Source organism: Bufo bufo, chromosome 1 (assembly GCF_905171765.1).
Source record: "Bufo bufo chromosome 1, aBufBuf1.1, whole genome shotgun sequence".
In the NCBI taxonomy this organism is placed as follows: domain Eukaryota; kingdom Metazoa; phylum Chordata; class Amphibia; order Anura; family Bufonidae; genus Bufo; species Bufo bufo.
The window spans coordinates 471,157,069-471,181,490 of NC_053389.1; the positions used below are offsets into that span (position 1 = coordinate 471,157,069).

The following is a 24,422-nucleotide window of genomic DNA, read 5'->3' on the forward strand; positions in this document are numbered from 1 at the left end:
GGGGCAGAGCCACTTGGCGATGGAGCAAAGCACGAAGAGCAGAGGGGATCTAACTGACCGGATGGAAATTTTAAGCGACAAGAAGCACAAGCAAAATGGCGCACAGAAGTGACCGCCTGCTTTGGGGTCTGGGCTCGGACATAATGAGTACCCTGTAGTGACAGGTAGGAAGATGAGGGGGGGGGTAGGTTAAACCCTGTAGGAAGGGAAGACAGAGCTTACCCGGCCTGTGTCCCTCAATGCAGCTTATCCGGAGGTGCCTTGAGTCAGAGTCCCGCAGAGGTCCACTTGAAACAAAAAGGTGGGCGAAGGCAGAAAAAGGCACCAAGATTCGCGCCAGGATACCGAAGAAGGAGAATTAAATGGAGTCAATCCCCGGCAAAAACGTGGGGAAGCGCAGGCCCGACCTTTCTGCTGTCCCTGCTAAAGAGGCCTCCGCCCCACCCAAAATTCCTTCTTACACCCCCCACCCCTCCCCCTTAGGGACCGGGCTCATTTTCACCTTAAGGACCAGGCCATTTTTTGCAAATCTGACCAGTGTCACTTTATGTGGTGATAACTTTAAAACACTTAGACTTATCCAGGCCATTCTGAGATTGTTTTTCGTCACATATTGTACTTCATGACACTGGTAAAATGGAGTAAAAAAAAAAATCATTTTTATTTATTAAAAAAAATAATTTGCAAAATTTTAAGTTTCAATTTCTCTACTTCTATTTTATTTTTTGGGGATGTTACAAGGCTTAAAAGTTTAGAAGCAATTTTAAGGACCAGTTCAAATCTGAAGTCACTTTGTGAGGCTTCCATAATAGAAACCACCCAAAAATGACCCCATTCAAGAAACTATACCCCTCGAAGTATTCAAAACTGATTTTACAAACGTAGTTAACCCTTTAGGTGTTCCACAAGAATTAATGGAAAATAAAGATACAATTTCAAAAAATTTTGGGCAGATTTTCCATTTTAATAATTTTTTTCCAGTTACAAAGCAAGGGTTAACAGCCAAACAAAACTCAATATTTATGGCCCTGATTCTGTAGTTTACAGAAACACCCCATATGTGTTCGTAAACTACTGTACGGGCACACGGCAGGGCGCAGAAGGAAAGGAATGCCATACGGTTTTTGGAAGGCAGATTTTGCTGGACTGGTTTTTTGACACCATGTCCCATTTGAAGCGCCCCCTGATGCACCCCTAGAGTAGAAACTCCAAAAAAGTGACCTTATTTTTTTGAATCAGATAATTTTTATTTGACTTTTTTTGAAAATCACAAAAATACAAAGAAAGAAAATAGTCTGCACAGTATACATGCAACAGTTGATAACAATAGTGCCATAGCATTACATGATCGGCCAAAGAATTACTTCCATGAGTATGCAATATATCATCAGGCATAGCATAGGATATACATAAAATCAAGTAAACTAGTTACACAGTATACCCTGTACAAACCACATTTCCCATCCATTATAATTATTGAACATAGTACCCAACTAAAACCCAATCACCCCCCCCCCTACCCGAGCGATGGAACGGATCCGAACTCCAACATAGGTTATCTTATTAATATATCATAAGCATAGCCATTGGTGTACTTCTCCTATCTGTTTAGCATTCCTCTTCACACCCATCATACGTAGTACTAAACACTTTCATACATCGTACATCCAGAGCTAAATAAGATAAAGGAGAAAGAAAGCACACAGAAACACGGACTGTGCCTCTACCTTCCCATAATCCAACTAAGAAGAGAAGCTAATCCGGACACTGTATCCTAAATTTCTCCCATGTATCCCATATTTTGTTAAACTTCATTACACATTGTCTTTTAACATATACACCTTTTTCTAAGCGTATATCGGACATCCTATTGAGGAATTCTCCCCTAGACGGTGATTGAGGTCTAAGCCAGAATAAAAAGTGACCCCATTTTAGAAACTACGGGATAGGGTGGCAGTTTTGTTGGTACTAGTTTAGGGTACATATGATTTTTGGTTGCTCTATATTACACTGTTTGTGAGGCAAGGTAACAAGAAATAGCTGTTTTGGCACCGTTGTTGTTTTTTTGTTATTTACAACATTTATCTGACAGGTTAGATCATGTGGTATTTATATAGAGCAGGTTGTCACGGACGCGGCGATACCCAATATGTATACTATTTTTTTTATTTATGTAAGTTTTACAGAATGATTTCATTTTTGAAAAAAAATAAAATAATCATGTTTTAGTGTTTCCATAGTTTGAGAGCCATAGTTTTTTCAGTTTTTGGGCGATTATCTTGGGTAGGGTATGATTTTTGCGGGATGAGATGACGATTTGATTGGCACTATTTTGGAGTGCATATGACTTTTTGATCGCTTGCTATTACACTTTTTGTGATGTAAGGTGACAAAAAATGGCTTTTTTTACACCGTTTTTATTTTTTACGGTGCTCACCAGATGGGTTAGGTCATGTGATATTTTTATAGAGCAGGTTATTACGGACGCAGCGATACCTAATATGTATACTTTTTTTATTTACTTAAGTTTTACACAATTTTTATTTTATTTTAGTGTCTGCATATTCTGAGCCATATAGTTTTTTGTTTTTTTTGGGCGATTGTCTTAGGTAGAGGTTCATTTTTTGCAGGATGAGGTGACTGTTAGACTGGTACTATTTTGGTGGGCATACGCCTTTTTGATCGCTTACTGTTGTACTTTTTGTGATGTAATTGGTTTATTAAGCATAGTTTTTATTTTTTACGGTTTTCATCTGAGGGGTTAGGTCATGTGATAGGTTTATAGAGCCGGTCGATACAGACGCGGCGATACCTTTCTCTCTCTCTCCCCCCCCCCCCTATTTTTTACCAATTTTCTTTTTACTTTCTTAGGGGGAAATGACGTTTTTGTTTTTACTTGAAACTTTTAATTTTTTGGGGGGAAAACTTTATTTCTTCAACTTTTTTTTCACTTTATTTTTTGTCCCAATTTGGGACTTCAACTTTTGGGGGTCTGATCCCCTTTACAATGCATTCCAATACTTCTGTATTGGAATTAGGGTTGGGCGATATAGACGATATGCAATATAAACTATATAAATCTGGCCAACTATAGAGATTTCGTTTATACCGCCATATCGCAGTAGAACATGGCATGTGCCGCTCTCGGCACTCACCATGTTCTCCTGAGCCGGCACAGTGGAGGAGGAGGGAGTCCCTCCCTCCCCACTGTGTGCGGCTGCCGCTGACCACCAATGAGAATAGACTAGGAGGAGGAGGAGGGGAGGGACTGTGGCCACTGTGCCACCAATGAGAACAGAGAGGAGGATGAGGGGAGGGACTGTGGCCACTGCGCCACCAATGAGAACAGAGAGGAGGAGGAGGAGGGGAGGGACTGAACTCTCCCTCTTCGAAGTATTATATTAATTGCGTCCCCCCCCCTTCACACTATTAAATCATTGGTGGCAGTGGCCCCAGGGTAACAGCTTCTGATCCGAGCCCCAGCAGTGTAATCCTGGGGCTCCGATCAGTTACCATGGCAGCCAGGACGCTACTGAAGCCCTGGCTGCCATAGTCGGCTCCATGCTGCTGTGTGTACTATGCACAGGGCAGCAGGGAGAGTGTGATGTCCTAGTCACCCTAATAGAGCTCTATTAGGGTGAATAGGACAAGGGTTCTAGCCGCTAAAGAGGCTAATAGTTATTAAATAAAAAGTAAAAAAAAAAGTTGAAGCGCAGGCTCGTCACCGGAAGGCATCGCGCTGCCTTCCGTGCCATCGGGTCCCCCCTACAGTCGCATGGGGACACGATGGCACGGCCGCAACCTACAGTAAAAGCAACAAATACTGCGGTTTGCCGCGATACCTGTACGCCCTGTGTCCTAAACAGGTTAAAGCATTACAGTATCTACAAAGAAAAAATAATAATCTTTTAATTTGCTGGAAATATGCCTCTTAATGGCTGGCAACTTATACCCATTTGAATACACTTTTCAACTTTATCCTTCCCGTTGTGACCCGTTTTTAGTATTTTATCTCTATAAATGCATTACAGTGGCATCTTGTGAATTCGCAGCACCTGGCATTAGCCTCCCTTCTCAGTCCACTGTATTGATTCAGTGCCACTGAGGCCAAGCAAAAACTGGAGAGGAGCAATGCTGTGGGGACTAAAACAACATTTTATAGGAACAAAATAGAGACAAGGTTATTTCAGAGCAAAAATAAACACACAAAGATTTGGCGAAATACAAATTAAGGTCCATAAAATTCACTTCTAATGCAGTCCCTAGAAAAGCTGCTATAATTTGCTGAAAGAAGAAGGACCCTCAGATCCATTCATCATTTTACCAGAAGACTTACGTTTTCATGTGTTATTAGCATGGGCTCAGTTTTAATTCCAGAAGGCTGTATATTCACTAACATTCCAGAATCCAACAAATTGTTTGACCTGGGAAGAAAATATGGTTTACAAAACAGCTGAGCTGAAGGGAGGATATGAACATGTGCTTTGGAAACTAGATGGCATTGTAAATTTTGACTGAGGTTAGGGCTACACGGCAACATGCATCGTGCGACTTATGGGCTACAACTACAAATTTCTTGTAATGATGGTCTATGGCAGGCATCTTCCAGCGGTTGTAAAACTACAACTCCCACAATGCCCTGCTGTAGGCTGATACCTGTAGGCTGTTCGGGCATGCTGGGAGTTGTAGTTTTGCAACAGCTGGAGGTCCACAGTTTGAGGATGCCTGGTCTATCGTGTCGCACTGTGATGCAAATCCAACTTGGATGGACTTTTTGCGACTGTTGTATAACAGTATGTTGCATGTTGTAGTGTGACACCATAGACTGTCATTACAATAAAAGTCGCACGACATTGGTGCGACACATGTCGCTGTGTAAGCCCTAGCCTAAATGTACTCCAGATAAGTTATATGGTAAGTTATAGATAACGAAAACCATCACAGAACAAAGCATGTACTCAAGGTTTTATCCAAAGCCATACAGGTCATCTGCTGCAGAACTGAGCTTACCTTATGGGTTTGTTGTCAGATACAAAAGTTGTTGTTGCAGCCAGAGGACTTCGCAAATCTTTCCGAATGTAGATTTTTTCTGTGGATGCAGCACAATTTGTTGATTTTTCTCTAGCAGCTTCAATAGGTTTTCTTTCACACTGCACAGCTGGAAACGTTCAGCAGAGAATGAACTAGGTTACAATAATGCAATCAGGTAAGGCTGCATAAAACCAAAATCTCTGGGGTTCTCGAACCCTACTTCCAAGAGACTAGAATGATCAGGACAGCACTGTACACAAGGTTCTATCTAGGGTGTCATGTTCCAAAAAGGTAACATCCTGGGACTCAATAGTCCCCAGTGCATCCCTTCTATACAGAGGAATTCAGTTGGAAAGAAATAAAAAAATAAAGTATACAACACAATTAAAACTGGTATAAAGGAAAACAGGCTTAGTTGCCCATAGCAACCAATCGGATTCCTTTCATTTTTCAGAGCTCCTTTGGAAAATGAAATGTGGAATCTGATAGGTTGCTATGGGCAACCAAGCTAGTTTTCCTATACACTGGTTTTGATAAATCTCCCCCAATATGTTTTTACAGAGCTAATGTCCAATGTATGCAAATATATACCTCTACACTGTGTTTCAAATTATTATGCAAGTGAAATATTAATGAGCATTTAGGTTTTAAGGCCCTATTACACGGAGTGAATATCGTACAGAGTCTCGTGCATGCGAGTAAAAATGAACGAGAATTGTGTGATGTAATAAGTATGAATTGCTCATTTCTCGTCCATCGTGATCTTTCAGCATGATAAAAAATTATTGCTCCTCGTTAATGTATCGGTTTGTATAATATGGAGTCGTCTACTTTGACTAAGCATCTGCCCCCCCATCTTTACATGTAATAACAAAAAATGATTTAAAAGTGAACGCATAACGACCACAAGTACTAAAGATTATCTATGTATATAATAAGCAAAATTGTTGTTAACGAGTCTCTACATCTTCGATCGTTTATCGTGATCTGTATGACATCTGCTGGTGTAATAGTACCTTTAGTCAGGTATCAGTCTCAGACAGGCTTGTTAATTAGATTAACAAAAAAGCCAGTGGAGATAATATATCCAAGTTCATATCACTATTATGTACAGCCGCTGAGGTGAAACACACGTCGAGGTCTTGCGCTTAGGGCTATTACATCCATCTGGGCTTGGTCATGTCTTCAGGTACGTCCCAGGACTCAAGTGTCTATTGAGACACCATTATAGACACTGCCATATACAGCTTCTATATTAGGCCTATGTTATTGATTAGGCTATACAGACATACTATTGTGTGCTGTGTGTAGATTAGGCTGTGGATATTTTGGTACCAGGCATTATATATATCTATGTTGCTGATGGTTGCCATGGACGCTGGCTGTGGATCGCACCAACATCCATGAATTTTTCTTGAGGCAATTGCAGTATATTATGTAATTCCCCATTGGGGTGTGTATACGTTATACTATACACCTCTTTGGTGCACATTGGATGTTTCTGTGTCACAGCACGGACCTGGTACCCGATAAGTGCTTATCAGCATTGTGGGGATACATGATAGTCCAGTGGAATATACAGTACAGACCAAAAGTTTGGACACACCTTCTCATTCAAAGAGTTCTCTTTATTTTCATGACTATGAAGGCATCAAAACTATGAATTAACACATGTGGAATTATATACATAACAAACAAGTGTGAATCAACTGAAAATATGTCATATTCTAGGTTCTTCAAAGTAGCCACCTTTTGCTTTGATTACTGCTTTGCACACTCTTGGCATTCTCTTTATGAGCTTCAAGAGGTAGTCCCCTGAAATGGTCTTCCAACAGTCTTGAAGGAGTTCCCAGAGATGCTTAGCACTTGTTGGCCCTTTTGCCTTCACTCTGCGGTCCAGTTCACCCCAAACAATCTCGATTGGGTTCAGGTCCGGTGACTGTGGAGGCCAGGTCATCTGGCGCAGCACCCCATCACTCTCCTTCATGGTCAAATAGCCCTTACTTTCAAAGTTTTCCCAATTTTTCGGCTGACTGACTGACCTTCATTTCTTAAAGTAATGATGGCCACTCGTTTTTCTTTACTTAGAATTTGTATTATGGCAAGAAAAAAGCAGCTAACAGTCTATTCAGTAGGACTATCAGCTGTGTATCCACCTGACTTCTCCTCAACGCAACTGATGTTCCCAACCCCATTTATAAGGCAAGAAATCCCACTTATTAAACCTGACAGGGCACACCTGTGAAGTGAAAACCATTTCAGGGGACTACCTCTTGAAGCTCATCAAGAGAATGCCAAGAGTGTGCAAAGCAGTAATCAAAGCAAAAGGTGGCTACTTTGAAGAACCTAGAATATGACATATTTTCAGTTGATTCACACTTGTTTGTCATGTATATAATTCCACATGTGTTAATTCATAGTTTTGATGCCTTCAGTGTGAATCTACAATTTTCATAGTCATGAAAATAAAGAAAACTCTTTGAATGAGAAGGTGTGTCCAAACTTTTGGTCTGTACTGTATGCCCTTTGCTTCTCTGTATACTTTTTCCATCTTGCCCTTTCTCTCTATATTTTATACATAATAAAGTGATATGAATTTGGATATATTATCTCCACTGGCTTTCTTGTTATGACATTGTAGGTTACTCCAGGTGGAACGTTGTGCTGTCAATTATAGACAGAGAGGTTTTATGTAGGTTAACATTGTTAATTAGATTGCCTGGTGATTGTTCCACTTTATTAAAGGGGTATTACGGTTACATTATGTTATCCCATATCCATAGAACAGGGGATAACTACTAGATAGGTGGAGGTCCTATCTCTGGGACCCCCACTGATCACAAGTACAGAGTCTCTGTACCCCCTGCAATCCCTTGAAATAAACGAAGAGGCCAGTTGGGTACACGTGTGGCGCTCCATTAATTTCTATAGGCGCTCCTGAGATAGAGTACAGTGAGCTATCTCCAGAATTCCCATAGAAATGAATGAAGCGGCAGCATGCATGCCCAGCCGGCCGCTCCGTTCATTTCAGGGGACTGCAGAGGGTACAGGGCCCAAGTTCTTGTGATCAGTGGCAGCCCCAACGGTAGGCCCTCCACCGATCTAATAGTTATCCCCTATCCGATCCTGCACAGACTTGGGAAATGTAACTGGAATATCCCTACCTTTAAGAAATACATAGTTCTCCTGCAAAATGGGGAGGACGAAAGACCTTTTTGCAAAAAAGCATGAAAACAATTGATATTTCAAGAAAATGGAAGAGAGGTCACCAAACTGTGATAAAATAATACAATTCTGTTGGAAAATATATTAATTCCATTATGACGCATTAAATGTCTTCAAAACTGAATTCTGAGGAAGAATTTGGAACAGATTTTGTTCTTTTCCGGATATAAATAAAGCCATTGCCATTACAGCCCTTCGACTTTGTTATAGATACATCCACATTGTAAGAGAACTGTGAAGGAGAATAGAAATCCTTGCACATACCGACTGTGTAGGAAAAACAAAAATGGCAGAATAATTTTGAATTTGATGTTCAGTGGCATACATTGAAAGCGTCTGCTGGAAAATACCCCTGAAATGCATCTCCGATTGGAAACAAAAATTCGTTGAGAACAGAGCAAAACACTATCATTATAATAGAAGAACTATGACATCTGTTCCAACAGCCAATTAATGACTTGTTTACACAGTGCAGCAAAGCAGCATTGTGTGAACAAGGCCAACTGGATAAAAAACAAACAATTTGCAGGATAACACATCAGATTGGTGGTTCATTAGAGATCCGACAGGCAAGGTAAAGGAGTATGAACAGATACTTACAATCTTGCTTCATCCCAAGTGCAATACACCTTTGTAGTCGGCAATACTGACATCTGTTGCGGTAGTGTTTGTTAATAACACAATCTTTCGATCCTCTGCATGTATAAACCAGGTTTTTCCTAATACTTCTTTTAAAGAAACCTTTGCAGCCCTCACACGTTACCGCCCCATAATGGCGCCCTGGAAGAGTTGAGGAAGAAAGCATGACTGATGCATCCCATGAGAAAGATCCCAGCACATACATTAAAGGGGTTCTGCAGTTTTTTTAAACTGAGGATCTATCCTCTGCATAGATCATCAAAATCTGATCGGCGGGGGTTCCCCGCCGATCAGCTGTTTGAGAAGGCAGCGGCGCTCCAGCAGCGCCGCGGCCTTCTCACTGTTTACCGCTGGCCCAGTGACGTCACGACTAGTATCAACTGGCCTGGGCGCGGCTAAGCTCAGTTCGTTTGTCTTCTCAAACAGCTGATCGGCGGGGGTCCCATGTGTCGGACCCCCGCTGATCAGATGCTGATGATCTATCCAGAGGATAGATCATCAGTTTAAAAAAACTGCAGAACCCCTTTAAATGGACAGAGAGGCACTCATGGTTAAAAAATAAATAGAAATTAAACCAGGACTAAAGAACACACTTTGGGTCCCTGTCAGTATAAAGCCTATGGGTCCGCTTAATGTATGCGCCAGGGAGCTTTCCTGCGAATAATGTGAACAGACCCTAGGACTGAAATGGGGCAAGTTTCCACCTCTACCGATTCAAGCTGCATGGTAGACTACACACTGCTAGGCACTTCTGACAGACCTGCAATTTTACCGCTGAGTTTTTATCCACAGAGGAAAAGATAGGATCAGCCAGATTTTATAAAATTTCATTCATATACTACATTGGAAGAGAGGTCATTTTGGTTGTTTTAAATTTTCCAATAGGTAAATCTGACCTAACAGCTGCAAGGTATATTCTAAATATGAACATATGCTCAATAGTACTGGTTCACCATGAGCACGTGCATACTCTTAAGCCTCATGCAGACGTCCGTGGAACACGGTCCGTGAGATACCAGACTGGCATTGCAGGAGCGCACGGTGTCTTTGGTTGCTAGGACGCTGTGCGCTCCTGCAATGCCAGTCCAGTATCTCACGGACCGTGTTCCACGGACGTCTGCATGAGGCTTTAAAACCTGTCCCTGCTCACTGACATTTGTTCATAAAGATCACACCATTTACTATAGTAGATGGTTATAGATCAGCTCATCAGCCTTCCCTCACAGTGAACTCCACACAGGGCACAGACCATGGCTAGAAAAAAACTCTCCCATGTCAGTCAATGAGCATCTCCAGACATCAGTTTCTTTGTTCACATGGCTGATATAAAGCATATGTCCAAACTGCTGTAACAGAGCAAAGCAGCAGCCCAGACGAGACCTCTGCTTCATAATCATGTCAGATAACTGAAAAAACAAAATTGCAATCAGAAAATAAAAATGTACTTAACAACTCTCTAGCGACCAAGGATGGTAACCCGACATATAAAAGTGTCAGGTTGATTTACGATCTGCTAGCTCCCGTGGTGCTGCAGATTGCTGTGTTGTGACCATGCTGTTTTATTAAAATAAAGATTTTTTTTTTTATTACAGCCATAGTTATTACCGTAGTTAGCAAGAGTGTAGCAGTTATTGTGTATGTGTACACAAATGTTTTCCCTTTTTTTCATAAAAAAAATATATTGGTGTTATCAATAATATAGTGGACTTTGTGTGTAAAATATACATACACTTTCCATAAAAAATATATAGTTATTCGCTTTTGCTAGTCTTGTGTGTTTGCAATATACAGTACACACGCACGTCTTATTTTCATTAAAAAAATATATTTATTCTTTAGGATTATATTAGCACATAATGGTCTTTTGTTTACATAAGTAGTCTTTTGTGTGTGACACAAAAAAAAAAAAAAAAGCTTATAATGTAAATGGGGGGTAACATGTCCTGCTTGTTTGCAACATGCTGGTTATGAGGGTCTGTGACTTCAGGATGCTGCTGCCTTTGCCAATTCTCATGTACTTGAACAGCTTAATCCCTGTATTTATTGGACTTCAATGGAAGCAGCACTGCAGTAAAAAGCGATGTCCTCCATAATGCTCTGTAGCTCCAGCACCAACTTATGGCGATGGCGCTTCACAAAACAGATGATCAACAGGTTTGCGGGGTGTTGGACTCCCATCGATCAGCTAGTGATGGCCTATCCTGAGGATACGCCATCAGTTAAAGACTGGACAAACCCTTAAATGTATAATTAGAGTGATCATACATACCTGAAGCTTTATCGCCACAGACCACACAAAGATCCACTACTGGTTTGTTTAAATTCTGGTCTAAACATTGGGCATCTGACAATATCTATAGTAACAAATGCATAAAACACAAAAGAAATCAATTATTAAACCTCAGAATGTAGTTAAAGGGAGTAAGCTACCCGTCACTTTAATTCAACCCTATAACTCCAGTAATACATGAGCAGGACTGTACGTACGGAGTCAATGTTACTCTCCTCCCCAGGTGTGCACCCTCATAGTCTCTCCCCCCCCCCTCCCCTTTTCCAAGTGTGCACCCTCAAAGCTCAGCTGCATTACATTGTCTGGACTCCACTATGTACACACAGCTCACCAATTCAGACAATGTAAACCAGCAAGGCTTTGAGGACAGACAGCTGAAGAACAGGAAAAGGAGAGAATGAGAAGAAGAGATAGCGTTCTGGAGTCCCTATGTACAGTACCACTCGTAGTACTGCAGGTAATAAAACTAAATCAAGTTGACAAATTCCATTTATATGCTTTTTTATTAATTAAAAAAATTGTGCTCAAAAGTATCTAAATATTTCACAATCAAAAACAAATGTAATGTATTATGATATATATTGTTTGTTTTATCACAAAATAAATGTTGATACAAAAAGAATTCTTGGAAGTGGCAGTGGAGGTAAGGCCAAGTAAAATGGTATAGTGGTTTTCAGGGCAGACAAAACATAGGCTTTTTACCTGAATGTGCTGTGTAGAAACATCAGGACTTGAGATGAATAGCTGGTTGACACCAGCAGCGTCAGGAGTTGTAAGGTATACCTTGCCTTGACTGCCATCTTGCCTTGCAAGGATCACTTTACTTGGAGAGGAGCCATCGTTATTAGCCAAAATGAACCTTTTGCTTGTCCCACTTTGATCAACTGCTGTAAGAATCTGAATTTTCTGACCCGTCTGCTGATCTGTGACAAGCTAAATATATTTAAAAAAATATGCCATCAGAAAATGACTCATTTATATTAAGTTTTTATATTAAAAACACTTAAATATTTTCTCGTTGATGTTATTTTTAATTTTCCATGTCACTAGCCACTAGGCCTAATAATAGGAGCCACTTCTTGGTCTGTATCGATCATTCACAATAGGTGATTTTGTAGCTAATCTACAGCTTCCTGACCTCTGCCTAGGTCACAGAGCCTGAGTCAGATCTAGACTATTATGTCTGCGTCCCAATGCGGTTAAGAAGAGCTCGGGTAAAATGGCAGCCCCCGTAATCATGTTCAGGAAACAGAATAAAAAATAAATCTACAATCAGAAAATAAAAACAGATTAGAAAAAAATTATGTGTATGATTATCTGTAGGTGAAAAGTTCTGGCTGTCAAAAAACTTAAAGCTTTTAAAAAAAAAACTTGATATCTCTAAGAGACATATGAAAGGTTTTGACTGGTGGGAGTCTGAGACACCCATCGATCTCTAGAACGAGAAGCGCGTGCATATCACGCTCTCTCCTCACTGCACGAGACGGGCTCTACAAAAGTCATTGGGCCCATCTCAATACTGTGAGGAGTGAGAGCATGATATGTGAGCGATTCTCTCCACTGGTTGTAGGGGATCTCAGCACTCAGACCATGACCATTGATATGTCTCTATGACAAAAGTTTGTGACGCTTTAACAACTAGAAAGAGATCGGTAGAAATGTAAAAAAAAAAAAAAAAAAATGCTAATGGTATTCTATTACTACTAGCCGGTCCCTAATTGAGCTGCATTGAGAGAATTTGTATTAGAAGTGCCTCAGCCGTGTATCTGGCACAAGAACTTATAATAATCAGTAAAAAAAAAACTATAATAGTGGCTCACCCTCTTAGATGTAAAAAATATGGGTGCTCTCCCTGCGGCCCACCCTCCACCGTATATATTCAAAAAATACCAAAAATAATGTAAGTGACAGGCACTATATATCCCGGGTTTACATAGATATATCACTCAGATAGGTATAACATACACATACGTGGTTTATCTTCCATAAAAACTGATTAAAACATGGGGCAATTCATATTAATGAATAATAACATAAAATATCTCTCTAATATATATAATAAATATAGAGATGAGAACCATAGGCCCCAACTATAATAATAATAATAATAATATATAACAATATAATTAATAAAATAAAGAAGATACATTATTGTCTACTAAATATTTATAGTGACCTGAATATCCATTTATCATATATATATAGCACACCTCAAAATATTAGCTAAAGTATTGGCCAATAGACTTAATAAAGTTATATCTCCGATAATTCACATAGATCAATCTGGGTTTATGCCAGATAAAAGCACAGCAGTTAATCTAAGGAGACTGCTTCTTAATACACAAAGACCAGTACATCCAGGGGGCTGCCGGGCTGTAGTGTCACTAGACGCTGCTAAGGCCTTCGACAGTATAGAATGGAGTTATCTATGGGAGGTCATGACCGCCATGGGTTTTGGTAAAAGGCTTTATCTCCTGGGTACAGTTACTGTATTACTCCCCAGTTGCAAGAATCAGGGCAAATGGGCGGCTGTCCGAATATTTTCCGTTACATAGGGGTACTCGGCAGGGATGTCCCTTGTAACCCTTGCTATTTGCACTTGCCATTGAACCCCTTGCCTGTCTGCTGCGCACATCGACACACTGGCAGGGTTTTCAGCTGGATCACCGGGAAGAAAGAGTCTCATTATACGCGAACGATGTATTATTATATGTAGGGGACTTACAATACTCCATAGATTCTATAATGCAGGAAATTATTGGATTTGGGAACTATTCCGGACTCACCATTAACTGGGATAAGTCCACGATTCTTCCACTTGATCCACTCCCAGCCTTACTAGATGTAAAATGCCTACCCTTACAAGTAGCTGATAGATTTAAATATCTAGGGGTGGTGTGACTTTATCTCCGACCGACTACATTAAATTAAACCATAGAACCACTGACTGCTGCGACCTATAACTGAAAGAGGCAAGTATCGGATTTAGTGACAAATTTAGCAATCTTATAAAAATGGTGCTTATGCCTCAGTTGCTATATCTCCTCCATAACTCTCCAGTTTGGATTCCACAAAGAGTATTTTTTAAAATTCAAAGGATAATTTGGAGGAAAAAGCAGCCGAGAATAAGTATTGCAACGCTCCAAAAAAATAAAGAGGGGGGCGGATTATCTTTACTGAATCCATGGCTCTATTTCATAGCTGCCCAGATGCAACATTTTAAAGGATGGCTCCGGACTGAAGAGTTGGATTCTTCGGCTGCCATTATCTCATCCATAACAAAATAGAGGGTTCCGATTGCCACAGTGGAAATGAGACCCTTGCGCTTGACCACGTTCCCTACCCTGTCCTTAGTGACCAAAGTATGGTCTAAATTTAAAAGTATGATAGGTATCATTGGTTTTTGTGATGCTACCCCTTTATGGCGTAATCCCCAAGTGCCTGAGATATTTCGCCTGGAGGGTTTATCTCCATGGGAGAGAAAAGGTTTATTGTTCCTGGGACAACTTCAATCAGAAGGAGTTTTCAAATCCTTTACGCAGTTGCAGGAGGAGTTTAGCTTACCTAACACATTTTTCTACCAATGTTTACAACTGAGACCTGCGTTTCAGATGCAATTTCCCAGGGGTGTACGAATTTCTGATCTTCCCCCAGTGGTTAAACAGTTATTAAAAGCCTCTTCCACTAAGGGCCTTCTATCGTTGCTATATAGGCATATTATAGATGTCTCCTCCTCTTTACTACCATTAAGGCAAGGGTCCAATAGGAGAGGGATCTTGGTGCATTGTCCCAGGAACAATGGACAGATATTTTGGCCCTCACTCCCTCTCTGACGGTTAGTGAATCTCAGCGACTATCACAATTGTATCTCATACATCGAGTATATAGAACCCCACAATTTCTCTTCCGAATTGGAGTGCGTTCAGACTCAAAATGTCCCAGATGTGGGGAAGAGGACGCGACATTGCTCCATATGATTTGGAACTGTGCACGATTGCGATCCTACTGGGAGGATGTCAGACATATTAGAACAATGGCAACTCAGATATGTCTACCTAATGACCCCAGGGTTTGTATACTGGGGATACTGGACTCTCTGGGATTGGGAGACAGGAACTCCCTATGGATTCATAGACTCCTGTTCCAGGCTAGGGTACTAATAGCTAAACACTGGATATGAGAGGCCCCGCCCACAAAACAAGAGTTTATTAATAGGATGAATATAATTTTTGAGATTAGAAAAGAGAGTATACGCTAAACGAAAATGTCCGAATAAGTTTTTATCTTTATGGCAGGGGTGGGTTGAGTCAGCACAGCTAGCGTCCCAGGCACTAGTTCAAGAATGTATACGGGGACAAATGTCTTCCTTACACTCCCTCTCCAGGGGAAACATATAGTTACTGTATAATGTTTAAAAGGCTGGCCTATTGTAGATAGACGGAACTGTCTTGGCGTCCAATTGTATAACTACTCTTACACATACTGGTACGGATGTCTCTCTGCTCAAGTTGGGCTAGGGTGGGGAAGGATGTTATTGTGATATTTTATACAAGGTTCAACGTTCAACTACCTAAATGCTGCAATATTCATATAGATCTTGATTTACCATAAATTGTCATGGGTGTCTGCGTACACCAATGTTTTTGTAAGTTGATATACTTATGACCGACTATACAAAAAACTACGGACTCCTTAATGATATTCATGTGATAATGTTTATTTCAATAAAAAAATAAACTGATTAAAAAAATAATAATAATATATATATATATATATATATATATATATATATATATATATATAATATCACACCTATATTTATTATAGTGTTACGGACCAATCATCTGCCTTTAAATTATAAAAATCGCTGTTATATCAATTGTTCTCATATATATGTAAAAATCAGTTAGGGCCTATGGTTCTCATCTATAGATATATTAGAGAGATATTTTATGTTATTATTCATTAATATGAACTACCCCAGGTTTTAATCAGTTTTTATGGAAAATAAACCACGTATGTGTATGTTATACCTATCTGAGTGATATATCTATGCAACCCCGGGATATATAGTGCCTGTCACTTACATTATTTAAGAACTTATAATAACCAGTAGGTTTATTTTGCTCCTATGTTATCGGATCAATGTAAAATAAGCTTACTGGTTATTATAAGTTCATGCGCCAGATACATGCTGAGGCACCTCTGATACTAATTCTTGATTCATTGATTGTATATTGTTTCCAAGTCCGGACGATCTGCAGACGCCTTTAATTAAGGAAATAACATGCATCCACTCAGTGGGCACAGAATAACTACACAGGATGACTGCTATGTTTTAGCAAAATTGAGGTTTTAAAATCATGTAAATAACACTTAAGTATTATGGGCACACCAAGGGTATTTAGCTTATAGCTAATGGAATGAAACAATAGTTGGGTTATGCACAGAATGGCATTGTGGGTCACAGGTTGTGTACAGATGTGTAGTGTACAGGAAAGATGCATTTGGGGGGACAAGAGAGAGAGTATTAATTGCATGGCTGGTGCATTACATAAACTTGGTAGGATCATTTCACTACTTATGAAAGTTTCTCTGGAGTTTCATAAAGTAAGTATTCTACTGCCTTAATGTTCTCGTAAGAAAGTTAACAAACCTGTATTCGGTGAGGTATGGAAACACTTGACTCAGATGGAATAAGCTGTATCCTTTGGGTATTTCCATCCACCAATGCAGTATGTGTTACTTCAGTCTGTGTGCGAGAAAGCTAATAAAACAATAAAATAGTTACATTTTAATATTAAGACACAATTCAACAGGAACTGCTTATATGACTACAGGCCTAGGAGCAATGTGTACTAGAATAAGGTTTTTTATGCCAATATCGCACTATATCTTTTTCACAAGAGTAAAAATACTCCTCTTAGCATTAATGAGGACTATTTAGCAGAGGAGGAGTGCGAAAGTTGCAGCAATTTAATAATACGTAGGCCTACACAACATTAAGGCCCCTTGCAGACGAGCGTGTCCCGATTATGTCCGGATGCGTTCAGTGAAAAGCCATTCAGTTTTGTTTGCGATCGCGTTCAGTTTTTATTGCGCAGGTGCAATGCAATCTACTGCGTTTTGCACAAGCGTGATAAAATACTGAATGTTTACAAACAACATCTCTTAGCAATCATCCGTGAAAATCATGATTTTCACGCAGACCAATTCACTTCTATGGGGCCAGCGTCGCGTGAAAATTGCAGAATATAGAACATGCTGCGATTTTTACGCAACACAAAAGTGATGCGTGAAAACCAACGCACATGTAAACAGATCAATTTAAATGAATGGGCCCGGATTCTGTGCGGGCGCAATGCTTTTGCATCACGCATTGCACCAGGGCGGAATTCTCGCTCGTGTGAAAGAGGCCCAAGGCTGCTCTTTATACAGGGAACTGTGGCCCTCTGGAAAGACTACAACTGACATCAGTGATGGGATAGAAGAACTCAGTACCTACTGCTATAACTCCTAGTCACACGATCGTTTGCTGTTTTGCAATCCGAAAAACATGGATACCGGCGCGTGCATTCCGCATTTTGCGGAATGGAAGGGCAAGCCTCTGGTAGAACAGTCCTATCCTTGTCCGTAATGCGGACAGGAATAGGACACGTTCTATAATTTTGTGGATGGCATGGAACGGATGTGCAGATGCAGACAGAAAACTCAGCGCTTTCCGCATTTTTTGTGACTGCACTTAAGTGAATGGGTCCGCATCCGACCTGCAAAGAATGCTGATTGGATGCGGACAAAAGATATATTCGTGTGCATGAGCCCTTAGGGTAAGTTCACATCACCACTGTAAATTTCCATTGCTCTGCTCAGTAAGAGGAAATAACAGAAATGCTTGGAGGACTTGGCATGCAGGACTTTATGTATCCAGTCTTTTTGACGGAATCTGTGAAGGAGCCGTCAATGCAGATGTGAACAAACCCCAACCGGTATAAACCATCTCTAAGGTATTCAGACAAATTGACATTTTACTACAATTGGGCAGGTGACAAAAACTTACACTGCAACTGCCAGAAATATTTGTCAAAATTATGTTTAGTTTTTTTTTTAATGCCACTGGCTAGGGTTAATAATCCCCTGGGAGGCACTGGCTAGGGTTAATAAGCCCCTGGGAGGCACTGGCTAGGGTTAATAAGCCCCTTGGTGGAGTCTGGGTTGAACAGCAGGCAGTTATAGCCAATTGATCAAGTATAGACTCAGAATACTAATTTTCACTGTGGCAGTATTGGCTATAACTGCCCAGTTCTTGCTGTTCATTCACCTCAGTTCTAGTCACTCCACCCAAGGTCTTACAGATCCACTAGTGCCCACACTGTCCATAGCACCTCTGTCAAGAAGCTGCTTACCCCCACCAGGCTGCCATTCCACTGTCAAGAGCCAGCGCTCGGCTATTTTGGCAGCCCCATAGAAATGAATGGCAGGCGGCCGCGCACGCGCAGTGCACCAGCCTTCACTTTGCCAGCTGCATTTACGAGATAGTGCTGGTCCCAGAGGTGGGACCTGCACCTATTAGACAATGGGGGCATATCCTAGCAATATGTCTGAGATGGGAAAATCGCTTTAAGGGGCTAAAATAACCACCGTCATATTTTTACTTTAGCATGAAATTCTGCAGTTCTATTACATGCCTCAGTTATTCTCTCTCTCAGAGAAATCATCAGCCAAAAGTATAACTAAACAATTCTGAGAAGGATACCTCTCCCATTTGCTGTTCGATAATTTGGTGGGCTATTTCTTCTATAGACGCCATGATCTGTCTTCACTGAAAAACCTTTGGAATTAAAGATGTTCTTTAGGACATCCAGTTTTGTGCCAAGTATAAGCCTGTGAAAAACTATGCAAAAAAAAAAATAAAAAATCAGAAATGTAAAAGACTGTCAGCTCGTCAATACCCTCAAACTACAGCACATTGTTTGTAAAGGAATTTGATTATGTACTTTGTATCCTTATACTTATTTGCATTCTGACACTCTGCTCCCACAAACTGGCAGTTAGGGTACTTTCACACTAGCGTTGTTAGAATCCAGCAATCCGTATACAAACGGAAAGCTTTTTTTTTCCGGTTCCGTTAGACGGATCCGGTGAAATGCCGGATCCGTCTCATCCGGAATAACAGATCGAGTATTTAATATATATTTTTTAAAGATCAAAAGAGAAACCCGCTCCTCCTATATCCCGGCGCATGCACAGACCGGAAAACCGGATCCGGCAATGCGACAATTTCCAAAACACTTAGTACCAGATCCGGCATTAATACATCTCTATGGAAATTAATGCCGGATACGGCAAGTGCGGTATTGTTCTGGTATTTTGTCTGGTCAAATACTGTACAAGGGACAGAACTGAGGACATCCTGATGCATACTGAACGGATTGCTTTCCATTCAGAATGCATTAGGACAAAACTGATGCGTTTTTTCCCGGTATTAAGACCCTTTACCGGATTTCAATACCAGAAAAGAATAACGCTAGTGTGAAAGTACCCTTAGGCTGGCTAACAGAAGAGCTAGGCTACAAAACCAGAAATCCACCCAGTGTTGCATTTCTTGTGACGCTGGGGTCACAGTAACTTAGCAGTACAGCCATTTAGTTTAGTAGCTGCACTGCCACATAGCGTCAGGTGTCACCAGTCTAAAATGTATTAAAAGGGTTTTGTTACTTTAGCAAATAACTTTCTCTACATGATAAATGCTAATACAAGACACTTACTAATGTACTGTGATTGTCCATATTAGAGTTGTTGCGATACCAAATTCTTGATTCGGTTTCGATACCATAAAAAAGTATTGCGATACTTGATACCATGCGAAAAAAATAGACCAAAAAAGCCATGTGCATTCTGCATTTTAAAAAATGGCGAATCGCGCAGTTTTTATTATTTTTTTTCTGTTCCGCATAGATTTTTTTCATATTTTAATAGTTTGGACTTTTCTGACCTGGCGATGTGTGATATAAAATGTATAAACAATAAATAAACATATGTGAAATTGGGAAAGGGGGTGATTCATACTTAATATTTTGGTGTTTTTTTTTTACTTTTTTTTTTATTAATTTTTTTTACACTTCTTATTTAATAACTATTTCCCCCCTTAGGGGCCAGAACCTGGGATTTTTTTCATCCCTTGTCCTATTCACCCTGATAGAGCTCTATCAGAGTGAATAGAACCTCACACTGTCCCTGCTGCCCTGTGCACACAGCATCAGGGATGTTACCATGGCAGCCAGGGCTTCAGTAGTGTCCTTGCTGCCATGGTAACCGACCGGAGCCCCAGGATTACACTGCTGGGGCTCCGATCAGAAGCTGCCACTGCACCACCAATGAGGGGGAGGGGAGAGGACGCTGTGGCCACTGCCACCAATGATTTTAATACTGGGGGGTGGTGGGAGGGGGCACTGTGCCACCAATGATTTTAATGGGGTGGGGGGCGCACTGCGCCACCAATGATAATTACCCCTTAATACTAGGGTTGTCCCGATACCGATACTAGTATCGGTATCGGGACCGATTCCGAGTTTTCTCGGCGGTACTCAGCCGCCGATACCCCGCCCCGATACATAAATAGAATACTAAGGGCGTAACTATGGGCGGGGCCCGGTGCAGTCACTGTACTCTTACACCGGGCCCCGCCGCTCACCGAAGTATTTATAAACGTGAATCCTTATCCTGTTGTTAAGTTGAACTAACGCTGCCCTCTCCCATGTTCCCCTGTATCCCCACAGCACTTACTTAAGCTTCCATAGCAGGCAGAGCGGACGGCAGCAGTAACGTCACTCACTGACGTAGAGCGCCTGCTCCGCCCACTTTATGAGTGAAGCAGGCGGAGCAGGCGCGCGACGTCAGTGAGTGACGTTACTGGTGCCGTCCGCTCTGCCTGCTATGGAAGCTTAAGTAAGTGCTGTGGAGATACAGGGGGATACAGGGGAACATGGGAGAGGGCAGCGTTAGTTCAACTTAACAACAGGATAAGGATTCACGTTTATAAATACTTCGGTGAGCGGCGGGGCCCGGTGTATTGGGGGACACTGTTATGAGGGGGATCTGTGGATGACATAGCAGTGTCATCCACAGATCCTCCCCATAACAGTTCCATCCACAGATCCCCTATAACAGCACCATCCACAGATCCCCCACCAAATAACAATGCCATCCTCAGATCCCCCCACCCCATAACAATGCCATCCACAGATATCCCACCCCATAGCAGTACCATCCACAGATCCCCATAACAGTGCCATCCACAGATCCCCCATAACAGTGCCATCCACAGATCCCCCATAACAGTGCCATCCACAGATCCCCCATAACAGTGCCATCCACAGATCCCCCATAACAGTGCCATCCACAGATCCCCCATAACAGTGCCATCCACAGATCCCCCATAACAGTGCCATCCACAGATCCCCCATAACAGTGCCATCCACAGATCCCCCATAACAGCGCCATCCACAGATCCCCCATAACAGCGCCATCCACAGATCCCCCATAACAGCGCCATCCACAGATCCCCCATAACAGCGCCATCCACAGATCCCCCATAACAGCGCCATCCACAGATCCCCCATAACAGTGCCATCCACAGATCCCCCATAACAGTGCCATCCACAGATCCCCCATAACAGTGCCATCCACAGATCCCCCATAACAGTGCCATCCACAGATCCCCATAACAGTGCCATCCACAGATCCCCCATAACAGTGCCATCCACAGGTCCCCCATAACAGTGCCATCCACAGATCCCCCACATGACAGTGCGTCATCCACAGATCCACAGATCCCCCAAAACGGTCACATGACATTTAAAAAAAGTATCGGTATTCGGTATCGGTGACTACTTGAAAAAAAGTATCGGTACTTGTACTCGGTCCTAAAAAAGTGGTATCGGGACAACCCTACTTAATACAGGAGGCGGGTACTGGCAGATCAGCGGCAGTTAACCCCTCACCTGAGGGGTTAACTGCCGCTGATCGCAGCTCCCTGTCAGGGGCAGGGTGCCGGCAATGCGATTCTGCTACCGGCACCCGCCTTCTGTATTATGTGTTAAAGTCTGGACGCATAAAGTAGTCTTTAAGTACGCTACACAGAGCGGCGCCCAGCGATGTCCCAGCACTTACTATTATTCCTGGGCGCCGCTCCGTTCGCCCGCTGTGCCCCATTACTGTCTCCTCTCCTGCTCCATATGCTAATTACTATCGGAGCAATGGGGAGGAGACATCAGCTTCTCTAGTGGGCGTTCCTTCTCCCTGGCTGTAGCGCTGTCCAATCGCAGCGCAGAGAGAAGGAACGCCCACTAGTGAAGCTGATGTCTCCTCCCCATTGCTCCGATAGTAATTAGCATATGGAGCAGGAGAGGAGACAGTAATGGGGCACAGCGGGCGAACGGAGCGGCGCCCAGGAATAATGGTGAGTGCAGGGACATCTCTGGGCGCCGCTCTGTGTAGGAAAAGTCCTATCATTGGTGGCACAGTGCGCCCTCCCCTCCTCCGCCCCTGTCTCCGTTCATTGGTGGCAGCAGCACAGGGGGATGGAGAGACAGCTTCCTTCTCCCCTGTGCTGTTGAGGGAACATGAGCGCGCTGACAGCAGCGCGCTCATGTTCAGAGATACTAGACTGCACAGCAGCGCAGCCCAGTATCAAAAAAATGGAAATCCCGGTATCGATACTCGCAACAACCCTAGTCCATATTGCTTCCTTTGCTGGCTGGATTCATTTTCCCATCACAGTATACACTGCTCGTTTTCAACCCAGCAGCGGTGGTTGCGCTTGTACATTACAGAAGAAAGCACCAGCCTATGTGAGCTCCCACGTTCTCGGACGGTATTTTTTCCTATAGTGTGCAAGCACAGCCACCACTGATGGATTGCAGGGTGGTGATAACCATGGAAACGAGCTGTGTATAACAAGAAAAATGTATCCAGTCAGCAAAGGAGGCAATATGGATGTATAATCACAATACATTAGTAACTGGCTTGAATTAACTTTCTCTACATGATAAATGCCACTTGCTGAAGTGACAACCCCTTTAACCCCTTAAGGACACAGCCTTATTTCACCTTAAGGACCAGGCCACTTTTTGCAAATCTGACCAGTGTCACTTTAAGTGGTGATAACTTTAAAACACTTTGACTTATCCAGGCCGTTCTGAAATAGTTTTTTCGTCACATATTGTACTTCATGACACTGGTAAAATGAAGTCAAAAAAATTCATTTTTATTTATAAAAAAATACCAAAAATTTGTAAAAAAAAAAATTGCAAATTTCCAAGTTTCAATTTCTCTACTTCTATAATACATAGTAATACCTACAAAAATAGGTATTACTTTACATTCCCCATATGTCTACTTCATGTTTGGATCAATTTGGGAATGATATTTTATTTTTGGGGGACGTTACAAGGCTTAGAAGTTTAGAAGCAAATCTTGAAATTTTTCAGAAGTTTTCAAAAACCCACCTTTTTAGGGACCAGTTCAGGTCTGAAGTCACTTTGTGAGGCTTACATAATGGAAACCACCCAAAAATGACCCCATTCTAGAAACTACACCCCTCAAGGTATTCAAAACTGATTTTACAAACGTTGTTAAGGTGTTAGGTGTTCCACAAGAGTTAATGGCAAATGGTGAAAATTTTGGCAAATTTTCCATTTTAATCCATTTTTTCCAGTAACAAAGCAAGGGTTAATAGCCAAACAAAATGCTATATTTATTGCCCTCATTCTGTAGTTTGCAGAAACACCCCATATGTGGCCGTAAACTACTGTACGGGCACACAGTAGGGCGTAGAGGGAAAGGTGCGCCGTATGGTTTTTGGAAGGCAGATTTTGCTGGACTGGTTTTTTTTGACACCATGTCCCATTTGAAGCCCCCCTGATGCACCCCTAGAGTTGAAAGTCCATAAAAGTGACCCCATCTAAGAAACTACACCCCTCAAGGTATTCAAAACTGATTTTACAAACTTTTTTAACCCTTTAGGTGTTGCACAAGATTTAATGGAAAATAGAGATACAATTTCAAAATTTCTCTTTTTTGGCAGATTTTCCATTTTAATATTTTCTCGTTACAAAGCAAGGGTTAACAGCCAAACAAAACTCATTATTTATGGCCCCGATTCTGTAGTTTACAGAAACACCCCATATGTGGTCGTAAACTGCTGTACGGGAACACGGCAGGGCGCAGAAGGAAAGGA

At 41.6% G+C, this 24,422-nt stretch overlaps 1 protein-coding gene across 6 annotated transcripts in view; it reads right to left on the reverse strand.

Annotated features, from left to right (window-relative positions):
• The window catches only part of NR2C1 (nuclear receptor subfamily 2 group C member 1), a 77,722-nt gene that overhangs the window by 26,155 nt on the left and 27,145 nt on the right, over positions 1-24,422 (reverse strand). For all 6 annotated transcript variants that reach the window (XM_040408905.1, XM_040408911.1, XM_040408878.1 and 3 more), the window contains 7 exons: positions 18,939-19,076; positions 16,842-16,952; positions 11,888-12,118; positions 11,165-11,249; positions 8,857-9,036; positions 5,011-5,158; positions 4,337-4,424 (listed from right to left, as the gene is read on the reverse strand). In XM_040408905.1, coding sequence (XP_040264839.1) covers positions 4,337-4,424; positions 5,011-5,158; positions 8,857-9,036; positions 11,165-11,249; positions 11,888-12,118; positions 16,842-16,952; positions 18,939-18,992 — 897 coding nt within the window. In that variant the 5' untranslated portion in view covers positions 18,993-19,076. The remainder of the gene's footprint in view (positions 1-4,336; positions 4,425-5,010; positions 5,159-8,856; positions 9,037-11,164; positions 11,250-11,887; positions 12,119-16,841; positions 16,953-18,938; positions 19,077-24,422) is intronic.